This window comes from Callionymus lyra, chromosome 16, assembly GCF_982586985.1.
Source record: "Callionymus lyra chromosome 16, fCalLyr1.hap1.1, whole genome shotgun sequence".
NCBI lineage: Eukaryota > Metazoa > Chordata > Actinopteri > Syngnathiformes > Callionymidae > Callionymus > Callionymus lyra.
Genome location: NC_141833.1, coordinates 5,643,701 through 5,666,356, shown reverse-complemented (window position 1 = coordinate 5,666,356; position 22,656 = coordinate 5,643,701). Strand labels below are relative to the sequence as shown.

Here is a 22,656-nt window from a genome sequence, read left to right as displayed (position 1 = left end):
TGAATTTAACAAATCTGTGTCTCTCAATAGCAAATTTCCTCTCGGGTGATTGAGTTTGACATTCAAAAACATTTTTAAGAATAAAATAAAACTATTACAATCCAAGCTTAAAGCATATCTAAAGTGACTTTAAAAATTAAAAAATCAAAAAAAAAAATCAAACTGCTTGAAAGTTTTAGACAAATCGACATTTCAAATCCCTGCTTGATAAAAAAAACATTCTGTGGAAAAGAAAAGCTTGAACGCTGTCATGACACCAACATACATTGAGCTCATTTTAATCGAATATTACATTTGTATTTATTTCATTTTGAGGTATCATGTGCATTTAAAGCCTCAAGTTTGACAAAGGTGGGATTCAGTCCTTGGGGAGGTTCTTTATTCTTCATAAGACATTTAAAAGTATGTTCAAGTCATGAAATAGTTCCATGTTGGACTTTTCTTGGCCTACCAAAATTAAATAAAAAAATAATAGTATAAATTGATGGCTACAACGTTCCTCACTGTGTTTTTATCCGTTAATTCCGTCTCTTCAGATTCTGTGTACCACCTTGCTTTGCAATGGAACACTCACTTACAAGTGAAGGATTTTTTAATTAATTTCCAACTATTTATGCAATTAAATCACTGAAACTCAGAGCGTTTTACTGTTTATACTCAAAAGACTTCTGCTTATTAAACATGCCCAGAGTTACCTAATACTCTACTAAGATCTCCTGTTGACTTTAATGTGAGAAACACATTTAATTTAAGGAGGCTCATATTTTTTGATGAATTTTAAAACTTTCTAAGAGATACAGAAGCAGCAACACAAGTGTTCTTGTTTATCCAAGCATCTTATTAATGCCACTTTTGTATCAATTCTGCAAAATATTCAACATATTCCCTCAGTTGCTAAAACAGTGTAATTGCATTGTGGTGAAAACTTCAAGCTTCGAAGAAGTATTCTGAGACATCGAACATCGACTCAAGTCTGATGTAACCAAATGCAACCGCCGTCTCCGACCCACTTCTGCAGAGCAGTTTGTGTTTACGGCTGGCTAATCACATTTGTGTACGAAGGGTGTTGTTAGAATACCAGCTATTGAGTTCTTTAGCATAAGATGTGACAGTTGGAACAATAATCACAGACTAAAGGTTATGTACTTTAACAAGAACTTGTTAAGAAGTTGTTTCAATTGTTGAGTAGACAATACAGAACTTCCAGAAGAGTACCTTCCTTTTCTTACCCTTACCCTTTTGACTATATTCGTATTTATCAGTTTTCCCAAATTGCATAAAAAGGTGTGTATGTGACTGACAAAGGGGGTCCTAGTAGCCAACATAGACTCAAAAAACTGAGTGTGGTTTTATCACCCGATAATAATTGAATTGGCCGAACTCTTGAGGGAGTCCAGCTAAACTGGAAGACTCCATTTCCAAGATGGCTGCAACAGTGCTTGATTTCCATACAACCCATTTTGAAATCCTGCTGTCAAAGTGTGTCTTCACTTGAAAAAAAAGATAACAAAGATTAAGCAGAGGTCACAAACCATAATTTATTTGTCTAATCCCGGTGCGTCGAGTGTCCAAAGCTGTTTTATTTTAAAGAGTTATGCTCTTTTTCTGAAATTTGTCTGTGACTGTTGACTGTTGATAGGTCGAAATGTTTGTCTTGGACATGTTATATTCACTTTAAAAATGTTATGTTATAAATGTATTCAGTTCAGTTCAGTTGATGCAAACTAGCGAAAATATGTTGAGTGTCACTCCAACTCTCCTGACTCAACCCCATGTTTCAAATGTTGAAGTCTTCCTCTCCAAGATGCAGTAAGTCCCTCATCATGACCATGTTTTGAAGTTATCACTCTATAAAGTTCTCCCCCGTCTTAAATCCCAGCGAACGAGAGGTTATGAGAGTGGAGCCCATTATGACATAATTATGGCTTCACTCCTCCTCAGCCAGCTGTAATCATGTCTGCTTTGTTGGAGGTGGAGCCTTCTGGGAATGATGATGCGCGGTGATGAACCTTCATTCCCCATCTGCCCCATCTTGAAAATAAAACCACCATGAAAGAGTTTGAAAAAAAAATGTTGGGGAAGTTTTGTTGGCCGATGCATCAGTTTTCCCATCGGGCATGAATATTTCCAACCAACCCTTAACAACCGGCAATGGACTTGAATGATTTCTCCGTCTTAACATCCTTCTTTCCTTCCACAGAAAGTGGGGTTTATCTCTCTGGGGAGACATTGACTCTCCCCACAGTCCAGGGAGAAATTCTTCATCGCAGATCTGACATTAACGGCGAGGGCTGAATGTCTCGGCCACCGGCCATAGTTTAAAGAGGCTTGTTTCCACCACCACTGACCTGCCACTGCTGGATGCTGTGCCCTGGGACGGATAAAAACCAATATGTGTTGATGTGATTACTTGTGTGTGTGTGTGTGTGTGTGTGTGCGCCCCCGCATTAAGAATAGATGAGCTAAAAGGGAAACAATTTAACCTCAAATGAATAATTACACAGGATTACATTGCTTTCGGGGGCGAATGTGCGGCGAGGGAAGGTGAACGCCAGAAGGACAGAAGTGCAAAAAGGGGGCTCGCGGTGAATGATGGCCTCCGACACGACGCATACGTTTGAACCCATAACTGGAGGATAGCATTGAAGCTGGAATGGGAGCTCAGGACATTAACCACGGGGCAGTTTAAGACTAGTAATTAGATAGTCAGACAGTTAATCACCTCCACAAAAACCAATGAAAACAGATTAGCGAGCAGGGTTGATTAACTGGGCGATAAATTAGCAGGAAATTGACCACTTAGTGATCCATCAAGAACCTCTGTGATATCATGGAGAGTCAGGGGAAGGTGAGGAGGTTCTTACCAGGGACACTTTGCGCACCACCTCGCCGCTGACGAGCAGACCCTGGACGAAAGACCTGGCCGCCAGGAAGGTGCGCGTGACCTTCAGCTTGACGTCGCGGGGGATGTCCCCGAAGGGCCGGAGGGTCTCGATTTGTTTGGAGACACACTCCAGATAGTCGTCCCCTGCAACCCAACCATGAAAAACCGTCAGTCAACTATTACATCTGCAGAATACTTGAATAAAAGACATTGGTCAATTTGTTGAATTTCAGCTGCAACATCATCAGCTTTGTTATCATTGCCGGGTTGTTTCTTACTTAAAGTTAAATTCAAACATATAAATTTCACTAACTTTCTACTCATTCTCATGTTGACTAAGGGTTGGGATTATTTTCAGAGTAATCCGTTCATTTTTGGAGATATAGACAATAAACGACATTCTTAAAAACATCCAAATACCTCCTTATTTAGGGTTTTTTCCAAACAAATTCTAATGTCGATCCTTGAACACAAGATGGACGTTATAGACGAGCACCACGGAGGTACTTGGATGTTTTGTGTTTCTTAAGAGACAGATGAAGATGAAGACTCTGGACATACATTTCTGCCTAAAACTTTAAAAAGGATTTTTTTATTTTGAAAATAATACCAACCCTTAGTCAACATGTGGGTGAGAAAAACAACCTGAATTTTAACGTTTTTCTAACCACAGGATTGAGGCACTGAACATTATTATTCTCTTTCTTTGTTTTGACGTCATTTCTTCTAGATGACATCATGTCTTTGGACGGAATCCTTTACCACTCCTATTTTCTTTTCATTTTTACAGAAGAGCAGAATAAATTATTTTGTTTCTTGATTCCACGGGGAGGTTGAAAAAAAAAGGTTATAGGGGTTACATAGAGTATTTGTTGAATTGTGAGGTTTTTATACCTTTAACACTACATGTATTTTAAGGTTTACTTTAATTTCAAGGCTAAACCATTTGGTAGGAATAAGTATTTTTGTCCCTTTTCAAGAATCAGAAACTTATATTGCCAATGTTGTAAACACAACACTGGAATTTGTTGTGGTGAAATTACATACTATGAAAATGAAATAATACGAATGAAATAAAAAGAGAATATAGTATAATAAGAAAACATAAAATACAATTAAAAATAAAAAAACTATCATAAAAATAAGAGACATATTTCCATAAAATTGCATATGAAGAAATAATTAATAATTAATCAAAATTAAAAATAAAACAAAACCATTACACAAACAACATTCATGATTCGGACAGAAGACAGATAGAAAGAGTTCTTGATCCAGGATCTTCTGGTTAGCAAAATGAATATGTATAATTGCAAAATGAAAAATGAATAGAATGTTTTAATCTTAAAAATAGATTAAATGGGGGTAAAACGTTTTTATTTCACTTTTTTAAACTACATGAATTACCTGGTGTTGCCCTGGTAAGTCAGGTATTTAAGTTTGCTTCACTAAGGGCTTGCTGAATAGGAAATGAAAATAGAAATCACTTTAGTATAAAAGGCAAACACATGGTGAATTGAAAAAATAAATATGAAAATCTTATATCCCATAAAATATTTAAGAGAGAGGGGAAGAGAGAATATAGCCTGGTTTAGGTGGATGATGGGTCCTAAATTGCCGAAAGGGGCTGAAATAATGGAAATCAACCTTATTTAATATGTATTAAATATGATTTATATTTCATTCAACTTGGATTTTTTGGATTAGAAAATCCTTCCCTGAGAGGTCAGTATTCTAGATTGTATTCTAAAGCATTTCACAGCGTTTCAAGAAGGCTAAAAAAAAAAAGGGTCGGGTGTATTTACCAACGTAGTACTGCTTGTTGGCCTGGTGGAACAGCCTCTCCAACAGTCGGGCCCAGAAGTCATTCAGAACATCCTCCAAGTTGATGTTGGAGCCGCGATAGTAGAGCCTCAAATCTGTGTACAGGTCGGTGAAAACCTGCGAGTTCTGCGTGTAGAAGAGGCCCCAGGTCGACGTGTGTTGGTGCATCAACACCGCGGAGTGGTTCAGCAGCTCCATGAAGTATCCTGAAATAAAAAAACACACAAAAAGAACAATCCTTTAATGATTAATTAAACAGAGGCTGTGTCAGTCCTGCATCTGTTTTCTAGTTGTTTTTTTTCTAACAACGCTTTTGGCATCCGTCCTCTTACATTAACTCACCCGGTGTTATTCAGTGAGTGCTTCATTAGCTATTGATAAAATGTCACGTCTATTTAAGAGTGTCCAAATTAAGAAGTGCTAGAACAGTTACTGTCAAAGAGTTTAGAAATGGCTTCGATGGGTTTTACACTTGAATGTCTAAAGGTTGTCACTGTCGCTTCTGCAGACAACGTGACATGTTCTTAGAGATTAAATGTCAGTTAATGTTCACGCATCGGTGAGAATTAAAGAGGCTGTGAACAAATGAGAAAAAAAAAACTTTCAGTACTTGAATTCATTATGTATTGTGTATATTCGATTGTAAAGATAATTGTATGTTTGGATTGTATTAATCCGACACATTTTTACACAGCAAAAATTAGATTCAATTTTTTGAATAAAAACACATACACTACATATAGTTAGAATATATCACCTCACAGTATATTTTTTTCATTCCTTTTGTTTTTTGGAGTCCCAGCTACTGAAGAAGTGGAGGTCCATTACATAAGAACAAACAAGGTTCAGCTGAAAAGTTGCATAAACTTTTTTTCTTTGATGCTGCAGTGCCAACACTAACTATATTGAGTGATGGTCAGCGTAATATATATTTTAAATATATACAGCTAACAAACTAGAGCCTGACCCATAAAATTAGACAAAACATGAAAATTGTTCTGAATTATTTTGTCTTTAAAAAAAAAAAACCTGTGTAACTGAGGAGGTTAAATTGCTCACAACATACAAGGCCTTGACAAATAAAATGAAAATGGGGCTTATCAACACTTATAGCTGTCAACACTAAAAGATAAACCTGTTGCATCATGTTCTGATGTGTGTTTGCATATGGATTTTGTATTCATATTGTACATGTATTGTGTTTTTTAATGTAATGTAATTCCATTGCCTTTTTACACCATGGTCAGGGGATTAAGGATGAAAACTAGCCTTTTGGCTAATTCTGGCTTTTTAACCATGTTTTATGAACTATCCCCTTTTAAATAAACTAATTTGAATTTGAAGTAAGAAGGTAATCTGCTTAAATAGAATCCGGCCATTATCCTCTTCTTAACCTTAACCTTTGGTTTACAACAAACGTGGAGGCCACTTGTTACTGAAACGCTGCACTGTCGCGACATTTCCGTTCCCCAAAAGTGTTCCTACAAGGCCAGCAATGGTGAGGCGCTCGCTAAAAATATGCCGGTCTACTATTTTTGCTGCTGACATCTTGGAGACTATTTCTATTCAGAGCGGAGTGTATCGTTCGGACAGGAAGTGGGGCGGATTGGATCCGGTATGTTTCGCAAGAAAAAAACTTATTTTGTTTTTTAGTGACACAAACAATGTCATATGCCACGAGTTTGTACGTGACTGGATGATTGTTAGACAGAAAAATAATAACCATGTGGGCATTTTGGTTTATTGTCCAACTAAAAGAGCAACTAATGTGTTGATTTAAGTGTGTCTTAAATAGATGTTGGACCTCTACTGTACTCATCAGTATGTTTGTCCATTTGTTTCATTGAAATATTTACATTAGAAAATGTGCCTAAGCCCCACCCTCTGAAAACACTTTTTCTGGAGATTAAATCTTGTTTTTCATTACCACTCCCACTCTGATGTGATCGGTCAAACATCAAGGTTTGTCACAGCGCGTCATTGATCCCGGAAGTCTCCACCTTCAAGGGGCTTGTTGTATAAACAAAGAGGGTGTGATTACAGCTGGCTGGAGGAGGAGTGAAGACCATTATCACGTCATAATAGACTTCGCTTTTGTAACCTTTTGTTCGCTCATATTTCACATGGTGGAGAACTTTATAAAGTAATAAGTTCAAAACATGGTCATGATGAGGGATTTACTGCATCTTGGAGAGGAAGACGTCATCATTTAAACATGTGAGTGAGTCAGGAGAGTTGGAGTTTCCCATTAGTTGCCCTTTAAACTCAAGCGTATCATCTCGATCAGTTAAGAACTAGAGAGACCTCCAAGAGAAGATCTGGCAGCAATGGTGATTAAAATGATCGGTTAAAGGTTATATTTTGTTGACGCGTTTGCCTAAAATCACAGTGTTAGTGGTGGCTGCTAATGCAGTGGTCGTCTGCATCTCAGCGATGGCCTGTTGACCTTTCCAGGGAGTTCCCTTAATCTCACACACCGGGATTTTTAATGGTTTGCGAGCGATGCATTTAGCGAAAGGCAGAAAGTTGCCGTGACAACACTGCTCATGTGCTTAGCTGAGCGAGTTTCGAATGACAAACACGGTTTTGCAAAGGTTGTATGAACGTTTGAACCTTCAATAATGCCTCCGGAATGAGGTGATTTTATTGTGCGGAAGCATCGGCCTCCATTACTAGATGTGCCTCTCGCACGGATGTTGTTTTGTCCCTGCTTGTGTGTGTGTGTGTGGGTTCCCGCCTGTGGAAAATGTGACCCGATGTTGGTTCGCAACGGTGTTTGCTCAGTCTGACTTATCTCAACCTGCTGTCAGCTGTAAACAGGAGTCGATAGGAAGAAGGGGAGGTCGGGGCGGCAGTGAGAGACGCTGCCTCCCGGAGGCAAACGATTTTCCTAATGAAGTCTTTTTTAAAAACGGCAGTCGTGTGGTGGTTATAGAATATTAAACATGCTCTCGTATTAGAAGAAATATAAAAAAGTCCCAGGACAACCTGAGGTCTGTTCTAAGCCATCGACGTGGCATTATCTCTGCCGTGGCCTTGTAGATACACTATCTCTGTTTTGCTTACTCGATCATTAATAAACACCAGCTGGCCGCCTGCAGCAATGATGAGATTTGCTGCTTTTCGCTGACATTTTCACAGACTTGCAGCTTAAAGGTCTTTTCTCAAGGGGGCAATTGATTTGGACTAGATTTATTTAACAATGAATCTTCATAAAAACACATTTCTCTGGAAAGTCTTTTCATTTCCAGACGCTGATGCAAGACATTTCCTGCCATTTTATCTCAAACAATTTAGTGGTCATTCTACTCTGCATAAGCACTAAAAACACTCTCGGAAACTTCTTAGGACATTCTGGGAGTTATATCCAACTTGGCACATCACGTCATGCGCGGAGGAGAAAGAAAAAAAGCCTCTGACATTTCCCCCAGTAGCATTTAGGCCAAAAATAACGCCAGTGTGCATTATTTCTAAACTGCAGCTACATTAATGTTGGGAGACACAAAATCCTTAAAGACCTCTTTGGCCTTTCGCTGTATTGGACCGACGCCATGACTGCCTTCTGCTTCACCGGTTGTATCATCTAATAACTTCCTCTTGCTCGGTCGTACGGTTGCATCTTGTTAAAATCTGATCTGAGACCTATTAGGTCACATCTTGCTCTGAAATGATGGTGGAAAGCCTCAAGAAGTTTCCCCATTAACACTCTGCTTTGAGCTAATTCATGTCGCCCCACAGCAAGAAAGTTATCTCCAGTGACCCTGAGAGTTACTTTGTATAGCAACAGCAAAGCAAAGGGAACGATGGCTCCCTTAACTGGCTTTCTGACTTTGACTTTAGACAGTTTTTGATTGTCGTTACCTTTTATCTTGCTGTGAGCAGAAAACACTATAGAAATAAATAAAAAAAAGCCTTTTTTTTCTGCAATAAACATTCCACACTTAAATAATTATATATATAAAATATTTAAATACACAAAGAGTCACACATTTATCATTGTGACTCCAGCACTGCTATTGACTAGAACAGTTAGCAAATATATAATTAAGTTGAAAAATCACTATACCTTAAATATGACACATTGGTGAGCTAAACAACCCCCTCTCTAAATACCAAAAGGAGTAACGCAATATTTTCTAATAGTTGCCTTCTTGAGACATTTACTCTATGTAATTCTTTATTTCTGGTGACAGTTGAGTAAGTAAGTAAGTAATATTTGTAGAGCGTTTTTCTAGACCAGGGTCACAAAGCGCTTAAACAATCAAAACAATACCCAATAAAATATATACTTAAAAGGTCAAGATAACACTGAGACAAACACAGGAGTCTCGGAGAATCAAGGAAAAGTCTTCACGAATAAAAGTGTCTTAAGATAGGAAACAGTGGCATTGTAACAGCTCCATAGTTCCAGCTATGGATTTCATTCAATACATTTTAAAATTGTATTCATTATTTGGAATTTTAAATTTAAAACATTAAAATGAAATACATAAAAAAAAATAAGTTGTGCCTTGTTAAAAATGAGTCAACCATTATATTAACAATGAGAATAAAAGAAGAAAACTTGTCATGCACTTCAATTAAAAGAATAAAAACATTTTAATACATTTGTAGATATAGCCATTCAATAAATAAGTCAATAAGAAACCATAATTCACAGATTTAAAGCAACACGAGCGAAGATTGAATAAATGTGTCTGGCTCCCTCTACTGTTCTTGGACATACGATGGCTAGTTCTAGTGAAAACTAAAGAATCTCCTGCTCAATTTTCTGTTTCATGATGATGTAAATAAATAGAATCAGCATCTCAAACTCAGTACTACAGCACAAGCTATGACTGTTCACAATGAAAGTACGACTTAAAAAAACGTACCTACTGCTCCTATAAGGAAGGTATTTAATTGTAATCTTATGCGTTACTCTGCATTCTGTTTTCCTGGATCATTTGGTTTGGAGTTTCCCAGTAACACAAATATATCAGGGTCGGGATATGCACACACACGTCATGACAGTTGGGGCCAGGGTAGTCAAGGATATTCCTGGCTCAACAGTACGTCTACTGCTTCTCGGGGAAAAACGTCCTTGCTAGATGACACATCGTTCCCCCGGTTTCTTGACCTTCTGCCACTTGAGCCCACTTCAAAAAGGGGCTCTTGGTCGGTCCCCGAATACCAGAGAGCTTCAAGCTCTGTCACTCACATGGCAGATGTGTCATGATCGCCACCGAGCTCTTCAAGGAGGCGGCGCGAAGACACACCGAGAAGTCTCATTGTGAACACAGAGAGGATCAAATAATCCCAGAAAAACTCCCACTATGCAGGGAATTTATTTCTACCGCAAAGCCTGGCTGAGCAATATGATCCTCCTGTTGCTGAAATGTACTTTGAATGAATTCAAACTTAGTGTTTCACTGTGTTGCAAAGAATATTACATCACAGGCTGAGGCAGATCCTCGCTAATGGCATCTCACTGCATCATTGTGAATTCATTAGACACATACTTGGGTGCATTTAAACCGGAAATCTAAATATCTGCTCGATTGAAAGTGAACAGCATAACAAACACTTGCATGGCGAAATAATAATGATATAAACAAGGATTAGAGTCACTGACAAATCCCTTCCTCCTTCAAATGCCACGTACTATTTAAAATGATCACAAAGCATTTATATCACAGCAGAAACATCTTTTTATTCGCAAAAAAACTAAACAAAAACAGCTGAAATAAAAGGTTTGTGTTTTATATTAATATATCTACATGAAACTGCTATTCTACATTCTTCTTCCAAAATAGTGATCCCTTCATTCAGAGACTTCCCCTGTCTTTTTATGAATCTTATTTCCTTTTCGGAGACATTTAAAGCCTTGAAAATGGCATCACAGACCTTCCTCCTCGTAAGCCTGGGAGTACAGTGCCCAGATTGGTTCAGCAATAATACATCACAGAGAGCACACAGTGTTAAACTCAAGGCCAACTTATTTTACGTGGCTATAAAAATAGTGGGCTTAAAACTAAACCGATTCACTGTTTCACAGCATATACACACTAAATTAAAGCCTCACTTGTTTTATATCAAGCAGAGATAACAAAAGTCAGGGATTCATCTGGATACTTCTCAAAACCGCATTCTAAGTCAGACTGAAAACCTACATGTTAGTGTCACTATTCAGTTATGTTCAGTTTGACACCCCTCATTTAGAATCCATCAGAAAATATACAAGCTAATGAGCATTTGAAATAATATGTAAACATTTTTTCGTACCGTTTTCAAAAGGTTAAGTAGTGAGATGCATTTAAGAAAATCATTTTACAAATGTTTGCGAAGAGATTGTAACCCCCAAAGAAAAAACAATAATCATAATCGCCCCTTGATGTGAATCTGGGGGGGAAATGGTGAGACTAAGGAAAGGCTGTGACTCACACCAAAAAAAGTTTTCTGTCCAGAGACGATTTGGTTTTCACTTGGGTCTTTGATTTCAATGTGTGACTCCTACTGGTTAAAAAATGAACCAATGGGTCGTTTTCTTTGTCATAAGGATCACCCATTAAGTTGAATCACTAAAAAAAACAAAAAAAAACATTATATATTGATCAAGTGCTGGTCCAGAAATTTGAAGACCCGGACTTGGTGAAAGTCCTCTGAATAATATGCAAAAATGTAATGTTTTCCAAAAATTAAAGCTGACTTGTAATTATATTAAATAATTATTCGTAGAGTCAGAGGAAGAACTCTTGTTCTCAGCTCATCTCCGACAACTGACCCTAATGATTTCTTACCATGAAACAAGAGTCTATATATTTTAACCGTGATCATTCTGTGCTTTACATCAAGGCCAGCGTGACATACCAGAAGATTATTTGAAACATGAATCCTTACTTCTGCCCCCCCCACCACACACACATACAAACACACACCTGCACACGTACACACACACACAGGCACAATCTTTATTTAATGTTGTTGTTTTTTTTAAACAAGGTTTTAAAAGTAGCATCTTCTTTTATCTTCGGTCCAGGCTTAAGTCAACTTGTTTCCACAGTCAAACCGTGCTCCTGACAAGGGATTGGTAATACCACGTAGATAGCATTGATGTTCCTTCCAGCTGTCAATCACTTAGACTGAGAGCTTTGGCTGATCCCGAGCCGCTATCTTCCTCCGCAGTATTAACGGAGTGAACCTTGGGAAACTCCGGTCCAGACTAATCCAGAATTGGTTTCTCCTCAGAAGGGTCTTACCAGATCATTCAAGAGATCATATAAAGTCTGAGCTGTAACCAGGATATGAAGCAGAATGAAAAAGCAAAAAAAAAAAAAAGAAAAAGTAGACAAGACGATTTAAAAATGCAGCACCCAAACACATTCAGCGGTTGGAAGCATAAATATTTCACAGAAAATGTGACGTACGGAAAAAGAAAATTGGACGAAAAAAGGAAAGAAACTAAATCAAAGATTAAACGCAGCTTGGAAGTCTAAGACTAAATATATAAATGGAACAAAATCAACCCGAGTACATGTAATGTATGTATAACTACTGGCCATGTACTCCATTTAATAGGGAAATCGTTTTTCTTAAAGTTTTCTTTAAACAGCATGCTGCATTATCTATAATAGAGAAAAGGACAAAATAAATGAAATCAAAACAATCAAGTTATGTGTAAATATGGCTTCTCCAGTTGCAACAATCCTTCAAAATGTGTAAGAGGTGTGACCCATCTATGTAGCAGCACATAGCAGAGAGAAAAGATACATTTTTTGGTTTAAAAAATGGAAAATAAATATTAACCAAAAAATAATAATAAACTGTGTCAAAAAGATGAACACAACTAAAGCTAGATTTATTTTCAGCCTCAGTGTCACTAGTGAACAGGGCTCTGGGCTTTAACAAAGAAAATATACAATTGCTTTACATACTGTATTTTTACATACTGTAACTAATGTTTAGATTAGCAAATGAAAAAAAATGGATTAAATAATCTGTGAAAAGATACTTAATACATAATAACTGTGTCAATAGTCAAAGAAAACATTTCAATGGCTCATCCTCTACCGTCTCAATAATAGAGCAGAAGATTTTTGTCATAGATAAAACACATGACTAGTTAAGATAAGGCATTTTCCACCAAGAAATGCAGATACTTTAATATCTTTAGGAAAAGCGGTGTAAAAGTGTTCCCCTCAGATGGAGATGATCCTTTATCTATTAAAAATGTTCATAAGCAGTAAAGTGTGAGATTAATTTTCTAAATTTAACTGGAATTAATCCAAAATGTGTAATATCTGGTAACCCTTTAAATGTATGAAATAGAAATTAATCTTTTTTTTTTTACAAAGTATGCAAACAGCAGTGTCCTGTGCATTTAATGCACACACATATACATAAAACAACAAAATAAATCAAATATTTGAGGTAAGAATTCCATTAAATTTGAGAAAAAAGAAATAGGGATAGATAAGGAGAAAATAAGCCGTTTTAATCTGGGTTGGCCTTCCTTGTTAATGGAAAACATATACAAAGTTGGTTTAAAATTATTGCATTTATCTTATCTTAAAATACTACAGTAAGCATCCGGATCTCAGATCGGTGGGTCTATGTGATCTTCTAGATACAGAATCAACTTTAAAATGTTTTTTTTTTTATTCCTTGGCCCATGATCAATACTTACTGAAAATGTAATTACAATCTCATAGTACTTTCCAAGTTGTTTTGCAAACATATTCCTAAAACAAAGATTTACTTTAGAGGAAAAAAGCAGCAGGTACACCAAATAAAACCCACGGAAAGTTTTATTTGAATAAAACCACATTAAAGGCTGTGTGCACATCTGATCTTCTTCAATAAACTGCATGGCTGAATTTAAATAAATCTCTGACTCATGGGCCTCTGAATCCTGACCGTATAAATTAAAGAGTTACCAGGGTGACAAAACAAAATATGATTTTGAGCATGTCGCTAAGTCAACAGAAGTTCAGAAGCAAGGCTCCCGCTGATAAATGAATTCTGTTTGGCAGTAGCTCCGCTGCTTTTCAATTTCAATGTTTTATACGCCTTCAACAAGCCATAGCTTCTCTGTGCTGACAGGCTGAACTCCACAATACTTTATAAAATAAGGTGGCTCATTCCCTCATTCAAACACTATATGGTGAGAATAGTCGTTTCTGAATACTTGCTTACCAGGATCGTTGAAAAAATCCTAAGAGGAATAACCGTCATGTCTTGCCTGAAGTTTGAGCACATCCAGACTAAAATGAGGTCAGACAAACATTTAAAAAATGCTATTTTGATATAATTATACCCTCAAGGAAATGGAAAGAGTTTTCGTCTAGCCGAGTTCCTACAATGGATCAAAACTATATTACATCCACTTATCTTTTACTGGAATTATATTTTCTTCTTTAAGGCTTTGAAATTAAAATTATTGAATTAATAAATTAACCCTAATGACAATTAATTATGATTTAAAAACATAACTTAAGTTTTATGCTTTTCAGATTTGGACTTTTTAAATAGTTTTTAGAAAGTTGTTAGTTTCCTTTAGCTCAAATATGAATAAAAAAGTTAAAGAAATGTAAAAAGATATGTACCCAGCTAGTTTCATACATACACACTACCACAGTCTTTTGCATTAACAAACCAAATAAATGCAACGTTTCATCCATTGGAACTTTGATATCAACTACAAGAAAACTAATACTTGACAGTAGCGATATATACCGTTACGATAACATCTTCATTGTCGTTTTATCAATGTGCAAATTCAAGTATGCAAATGAAACCCCACATGTTTAGTCACGATTTTACCCATTCTCATTCCTCACACTTATATTTAACCATTTAATACTCTACATTTATTATTTTAATGATAATAAACATTGGTCCTTTTTAGTGTGAATCAAGCCTATCACTTAAGGCACCAGGCAATAATCAACCAATCAGAAGCAAGATAAGGCGGGTCTATCTTTCAGTACAACATCACTACTCACACTGGTAGAGACAACAGCGTGTGATGGAGTCATTAAATAAACAACAACATCATCCTGCTTTCAAGCTATGAATTGTTCGGGTATATGTCACAGAGAGACATTTTTTAGTGATGGTCTGATGAAGCTTCATGAAACAGTGTATTTTTAGAGTCCTTTAGATGGTGGTCTCTGCACTATTTTCCTTTTTTTTTAACTGTTCTAATGAAACATCACATCATTGTTAAACTTGTGGCGCCACCTACTGACCTCTAAACAACATGACACTGCTTCATGAAGCTTCATCAGACAATCACTAATATTTATCAGTCCATCTGTTCATTTAAGTTGAAAAGAGATTCCAATTCAAATTTCAGGAAATGCTGATAATGGAACAAATAAGTACATTTTGGAGATGTTCAGAATGAACAACCAGATCCAGGAATCTTTTGGTTTGGCCAATAAACAGCAGTAGCCATGTGCTGCACTCATAACCACTTGAAAAAAAAAAAAAACCCAAACCAAACCCCCAAAAAATCTAATTACCGCTGGCATTATCTGCACTTTCCAAGTGCTTTTCCATTTTTTTTGCTTTTAACTTGAAATTGCACAAGCACAGCTACACCAAGTTTTTAACTGGAATTCCGAGTTGTTACTCTGCAGCAGATGTTTAAAGCATCAACAATTCTGAAATTGGCTTAAGCCAGAAAAAAGCTGAAGTGTTTTAATAACATCTTTAATCATTTATTTCCAACATCTTGGTTTTATTACTCATAGCTAGTTTTGATGAGAGATGTTTTGAGTTTGGTTTCCTAAAACAAAGCGAAAAAGTATTCAGATATTGAAATGGTGACGTGGCAGCGTACGATGTGTGGCGGGGATTTATAGAGGTCATTAAAATAGTGACAGGTTAGACTTGACCTGAGTTCTTGACGAAGGAATAAAACAGTATGATTCCAAATACCATCTTAGTTCAAAGGAACTGACTGCTTCACTCAGAACTAATTAAAATAAAAAGAGAAGAAAAACAAAAACTCCCTGTGGATGTGGTGGAAAGATGTGTTATGTTTTTAAATTGACATTGTTAAAAGGTCACTGGTTAAGCCGTGCCTAATCCATATTCTCTGGGAAAGAAAATCTCTTGTACACAATTCTTTACCCTTACTTTTCTGCACTACGATTATCTCTTCCATAAAATCACTTTAAACTGAATTTACTTCCCGCTTTCACTGGTGATTGTGTTGCCATATATATTCTATGTATAGTTACATCCTATATGGAAAACCAAGTCCTTATTTTGAGCATTTCCCAAATCTTATTGGCCTCACCTTCTGTCCAAATGATCGGCTCTGCTCTGGATGGACACAAAAAAAAAGTATTATGAGGCATTTTCCAGAAATGTAGCACTAAAGTGCCATTCTTTTTATACTTGCACTCTCTTTTATATACCCCTAAAACACAGGGCCAAGTCAAGTACTGTATAATATACGCCTTGGCAGATGTATGTAGTGTCAATGTGCCTTTTTTATTTTTATTTATTAAATCCTGTATTCAGATGTGTCTTTCCTTACACTGTTCTATTTGCAGCTATGACATTTCATGGCATGAACCATTAAAAGATCTACGTTTAAATCAAAAAGTCAATGAGGAGCCAGAGTGAAGTGAAAGGATGAAAACATCTCTGTCTTTTTGGCAGGAAACCTTGTTGATATTTTCCAGATCCTCGAATGCAGGAGGAAAATGTGAATAAGGAGACTATTGAGCACGATAATTCAGGTGTGAGCTGAAAAACCCAAACAAACAAGCATCTGCAGAAAATTAAAAAACTGCTGAGTAACTGTTGGGGGGGGGGGTTGACTGTTGTGTCTGACAGACCCACGTCCTGGCAATACCCATTAACGTACACTTATTATTCTCCACATGACTGCGAGGACAGTAAAATAATAATCACACGCGCAAACATTGCTTTCCTGGGTGAATTTATGATAATGCGAGGGTCATTAAGGGGGGGTTTCTGTCAGAGTCTTTGTCAATAACAAACACTTATCAAGTGCATACTGTACCACAGAAGCCGTGTGAGGCCCTTAACCGGTATTTGGATTCTATTTAAAGGTCCCTCATATTAAACAACCTGACACGTCATATAATAGATGTCATCTATCAAAAAAAGCCTCTCTATGGAGGTCTTTGTGCCCCGCTTTCTTCTGCACCATTAAGTGATCTCCTTATCTCTTTCATGCTTTTGACAGACTTGTTTCATCGCAGTCTTCGTGCCCTTGACCTTTTTTTTTTCTCCCTCACTTTTTTCCCCTTTTTAGTCTCAGATCCCTTTTGCTCCTTCATTATGTCTCTGATTTTCTGCCTTTCATTTCCATCCTGCCAGGGCAGCGTCACTACAAGTGAGTGATGTGTTTAGTGTAATTAGGTCAGGCTACTCCAGGACCCCGAAGACGTGATTTGAATACAGATAAAATGGAAGACGTGAGCGCCGCGGTGTGAACAGATGCCCTTGTATTTTATCATAGGTGACCCTGAAAACAGGAAATTGGAAAGTGGGAAGTGAAAGGTTGATTGTCGCACAGCGTATTACTAATGGATTGGTTTGGCCGCTTTCAGGAGGATGTAACATGTTTGTCCAATTCAAAAAAAAAGGAAAAAATAAATAGTGTGCTGATGCATTTGAGCATCGTAGCATTTTTCTTATTTAAAATGTTTGTTGCTGTTGTGTTTCTTTTATTGTTTGTGCTGTGGTCGATGTATCGGACAGCAGCCTAGTACTGGTCCATGAGGAATTTGTGTAAATATGTTACATTTGTTAAATTAAAAATAAATTATTTATATAAGTTATGATGGGAGTCTATGGGGTGGTTTGCTGTTCCCTCTTAACACGTAAAGATCCCTGCAAACTAGCTAAAAAAATAAACAGCTAAACTAAATAGAACCATTCAGGGTTAAAGCAAGTCATATTTCATGCATTTTATATCTTTCTTTTGTTTTTGCTGATTTTAATACACACATTAAAACTGGTATGTTGTGTAAAAAGTTTGGGGACCCGGTCGTGAGATAATGCTAGACGTAACTACTCATTTCTTATCCAAGTAAATATGTAACATGGATCAGTCTTCCAAAGGGTGGACAGGGTAAAGCTCAAGAGTCGGTAGCTTTCAGACTAAACTAATAAACAAGGTTAGAAGAGGTAGAGATGAAGTAAAAAAAGATGTTACAAGAAAATTAGAAATGTGCAGATCTGAGAAATTTGAAGAAAAGCCGGGCCAGGTTTTTTTGGCTTGTGGAGAGTCAAGACACTGAACATGTTGGACAAGGAATGGCTGGAGACACTTTGAAACCTCTAAATTCAAATTTGTTCCAGATGTCAGTATGTTTGATAGCTTTTGGTCACTGCTTTAAAAAAAATACAGACTTTCATACTTTTATATTTTGTGCAAACTGGAACTGGAGTTGGTCAAAGTTGCACACAGGGAGCTTCTTAGTTCCAATTAATGAATCCAAAAGATGATTTATAGATTCGCTCTTAAAAGACTGCTTGTAAAATGTTTATCCAATTCCAGAAGATACTGAGTTACTGCCTCATAAAAACAATGAATCATTTAATTGTGCATTCTCACGGATCCGCGCCCTCCCGGGTCAATTCTCATTAACGTTGATGCTGTTACTAAATGGTCCTGATGGAACGCGTTTAATTCACTGCTTCAATGAATAAATAAACCAGTCCTGTGTGGTCATCTCGAAATGACGGCATCCATAAACCAGCCTCAAATCAGATTAGGCTCCATGATCACTGATCCGCTTAGAAGGGAAACGAGCTTGGACATTTGCGATCAATTTGCCTACTATTTCCTACCAAAAGAACTAGTGGTTGTATATCACACTTAAAGATATCATTTGGCTAATTATTTGTTAAGAATGGTAGAAAAACCCGTGCAGTCCAGGTAAGCAATAAACAAAGAAAGCTTTACTTTGGTGATTTCTGTCAAAAATAATTGGGCTTACAATTAATAAAAGTATATCAAATAATTGAAATAATGGTCATTTAATATGTGCTAAATATAATATACATTTCAGTAAAATTTGATGGTGGTCTTCTCCATCATTTGTACCCTTTTTTTTCTTCGAGCCTATGCCCCAAAATCGTAAGGAGTCTACATCCTTATTTTCAAGCTTTTCGGTCATTTTGGCTACAGAAAAACCGACACACAGTGAGACGTGTATAGAATTTAAAAAATCTGAACTAGCTGCCCACATTGTAAAATGTCAGCAAAGGTTTGGTACCACTGATTTAATGTAGGTTAACTAGTTGCGAAAAAAAAAAAACAGCCCGTGTTTTATCACCTTTCCGGTGATTTATATGAAAAGTATGCAAAGCTCAAGCAGCTACAGCCGTACAATAGGTGGAGATAATGTGTGTTATCAGAGTTTCTGAGCCAAAGCGAACAGAGGAGAAGGTTAATGTGAAGGCTGTTGAGTAGCGACACAAGGCTGGGGTACTTCGGCAACTCCCTCTTAATGAATTCCTATTACAGCCTCAGTTTATTAAGCCGACGCCATGAAGTGAAAACAAAGACGGTGTCCTCGATGAAGTTCTAGTTCCAGCTGTAGGTGTAAAAAAAAGAATATTCCTTGTATAGACCTTGGGGAGACAGGCTTCAGAAATGATGAAAATATTAGTAAATCCAATGTTCAGTTAATTCAGTCGCTGTCGTATTGAGATTTCCAGTGAACAGCGAAGCGGCCGATACCACAGACTTATGTTAAACAAACACTACACACAAACACATTTGAACCGTGACACACAGTGTTCAAAAGTCACAGGCCTACATCCAGCGTCTGTCCTTTAATCTGTGGCTCGGTTCGGAGCTTCTCTCAAGAGTTCCTGGACCGATCCTGCCTGGGCAGTAACACCCTACACTTAGCCACATGGCTCTCGCTAGCCCACACCCTGATAAACAGAGCCAGATGTGCGGGGACCGGCAGCACGGTATAATTTACAACGTCTTATCCTGAAACTGCTTGTTTTTTTTGTTTTTTTTTTAAGATCTGTACTTTCACTCGGGGAAAAAAGACAGCATTTGAACCAAGTTCGTCGATTACACGACTTTGACCCGATTCCTCCTCCGTCACTTGACTTCCATCAGTGGGCAACAGATGTCTTTAAGAATCTTTTCACACTGGTCTCCCTCTCCTGCCATCGTACCCATCTGATGTTCCGCAAGGTGAGGCAAAGGTGGAGGAAAAGAAAAAGTGAGAAAAAGAGTAGGTTCAAAGGGAGATGAGGTGCAGACGGAATCTGCGGTACGTTGGATCAATACAAGCAGGCAAGAAAAACCTTAATAGCATTCAGGAAAGGCTGCATTTGAAACTCTCCAGCAGCAAAGATGAAAGCAGACGTATAAAAAGGAATATCTGTACTGAAGTTCAGTTTTGAAGTTTTAAGCCATAAACCTTCAGTTAGAGAAACGTAAACAGTGCATCAATAATTTATTTGGAGAAACTGCAAGTTTATTTATTTGTGGTTGAAAATGCAGGGTCTGTGATGTCTCACAGATTGAGATCGCAAGTAGGGAATATTTATTTACTTCATTGGAGGATTTGGTATTTAGTGGCTTGGGATGTTGAATTGGAAATTGAGCTCAACAGGAAGTACAATATAGTTATATTTAGAAATGCAGATATATCCATTACAGCCAAATAATAAAAAAAGAAAAATAAATTCTAAAAAAAACATTTTTATTATACGTTTCTTAATTGAGGTTACCGGAACCAAAGTGATCAATTGGAATTAAAAGGAATGTTAATCTAATTTTTAATTTATTTTAATTTGAATCTGAATCGATCAATCCTGCTTCTTGTTTGCAACCTCAATTCAAATGTCTTGGAGTTGAATTTCTTTTTTTTAAAGCACCCCAAAAATTAAAAAAATAAATACAAATATTAGATTATCTCAGTAATTATACCAAGGGTGTCAAAAGTATGACGTTTTTAGTTTTTTTTAGAAGTTTCTTTATTCATCAAAATCTGTTTAACTTATCTTGATCATTAACATTGATAGATCTCCATGCAACGTGAACTTTAATAAGGCCACAAAAGATTATTTGGAGGGCCACATTTTGCCTCAGGACCTTGGGTTGCATTAGACAAAAAGTGTAATCTTTTCGTACGATAATCACAATACGACAGCTTTTAAAGATTTAAAATGGAGCACTAAATAATGTTGCAATTCTAAATCCTTAAAAAAAAGGTGCCTTTGATATTACTAAAGTTAAATTCCCCCTACATCTAAAAATGTGTTTTAAGTGAGAAACGACAAAGCTTCAAAAATCATTTCAATATTTTCTTTTTGTTTGGAGTCCTTATTTATGATTTTTTTCTAATCCTGTCCTAATATTCCTTAAATTACACTTAACGTTTGTAATCATGATAGTTTAAAGGTTAAGTCTTTTTCTACAAAAAACTTTTTATTGACAAATCAGACTTGACTTGTAATTATATTTTATCACCGTTTCTCACAATTTTTCTTCTGGGAAAAACGATTTCCAATCTCAAACTTGTGGCTTCTAATAAAACATAGAAAACTGGTTTTCAAGGTACTTCATTCTTAACCAGCCTTGAAGTCGAATCCCTTTGAAGAAATTGTGTTTTGAGGCGTTTCTTTTTTCTTCCTGCTTTTTAAATCAGAATCATATTGAGAGTTATTTTACACAAGTCAATATTTTTGGTTTCTAACCTCCGTTGTTGTCCAATAGAAACTCATCAGATAATGCGATGTAAATTATTATTAAACATCCTCTGGCTCAGACCGTCTTTGTAATTGTTAGTTAAAAATACTGCTTTGTCTGCAGTAGATTTATACTTTGTTTCTGCATGAAAACTATGCACTGATGTACTCTCTGTACACGTAGCAACATTCTTGTCACTGTGTCACATTTTTTCTCCGAGGAAATCCAAACCATACAACTGATAATGATGTGATAGCATAAATGTGTTTCTGTTGTTGACCGAACTTGCTTATTCTGTGGCGTTCTTAAGGTTCAAAAAGGCGAAACAATGTCATAAAATAACGGAGTTGTTTGCTTTGGAACAGATTGAATGCATTCGTGTCTCTTTGAGTTTTGGCAGCGTTCTCCTCTGGTGGAGCAGCATCCGTGCATCGTACGAGGGAAGGGAATAATAGCCAAAAGTAAATAAATGTCACCCAGAATAATCAATCACTTGCATGCTTAAAGGTCAGGATAAGCAGATGAGCTCACAGTCGGCAGACGTATTGTCATGGAGGGAACAGAGGGGAATGGAGTTCAGAGATTAGTTCGTTTTGAGTAGGAGATTAAATAGTTTGACGCTGAAATCAACTCAATAAAACACTTAAATAAACGGGAGACCATCTTTCGGTCAATACCTCATATGAAAACATAATGGATCATAAAAGAACGGAAACCATAAGTGAACTTTTAGTAAAGCCTTAAAGCTTTTTCTTCTTCCTGAATTTCAAGGCGTTTGATCTGGTGCCAGCGCTTAAGTCTAGTCTGTTGATTCTCTAAACTTGTGCAAATATAGTTTACTTGAGAATATTCTTCAAATGTAAAAGCTTTAACTCACTTTATGAAAGAATAATCTTCAGCTTTGTGGCGGAGGAAACTTCTCATACACATTTTAGGATTTGCCTGCTAATCTAAGGCTTTTAGAATTTTTTTCCCTAAGAAAAAAAAACAGTGGCCAAATGTTCGTATAAACCAGAGCCAAGAAATGTGTTGAATCTTGTTGTAAAGAAACTTTACGACAATAAAAATGTTAACCATTGATTACAAAAACATATTATGTGTCACTTTCAATTTGTAAATGAAGAATTGTTTAAATTACTTCTTGTAAAAAGGGCAGGGGATATTTTCATGTTATTTTTACTTTAAAGACATGAAAATCTACACCGAATAGTTTCATTTAATATGAAGAACAAAACATATTTTTATGCTATTGATT

General features: G+C 36.7%; 1 protein-coding gene across 2 annotated transcripts in view; it reads right to left on the bottom strand.

Moving 5' to 3' along the window:
• Positions 1 to 22,656, bottom strand: part of gpc1b (glypican 1b) — a 77,237-nt gene that overhangs the window by 10,317 nt on the left and 44,264 nt on the right. For both annotated transcript variants that reach the window (XM_087811867.1, XM_087811868.1), the window contains exons 3-4: positions 4,690 to 4,914; positions 2,865 to 3,028 (exon numbers count right to left, since the gene is read on the bottom strand). In XM_087811867.1, coding sequence (XP_087667993.1) covers positions 2,865 to 3,028; positions 4,690 to 4,914 — 389 coding nt within the window. The remainder of the gene's footprint in view (positions 1 to 2,864; positions 3,029 to 4,689; positions 4,915 to 22,656) is intronic.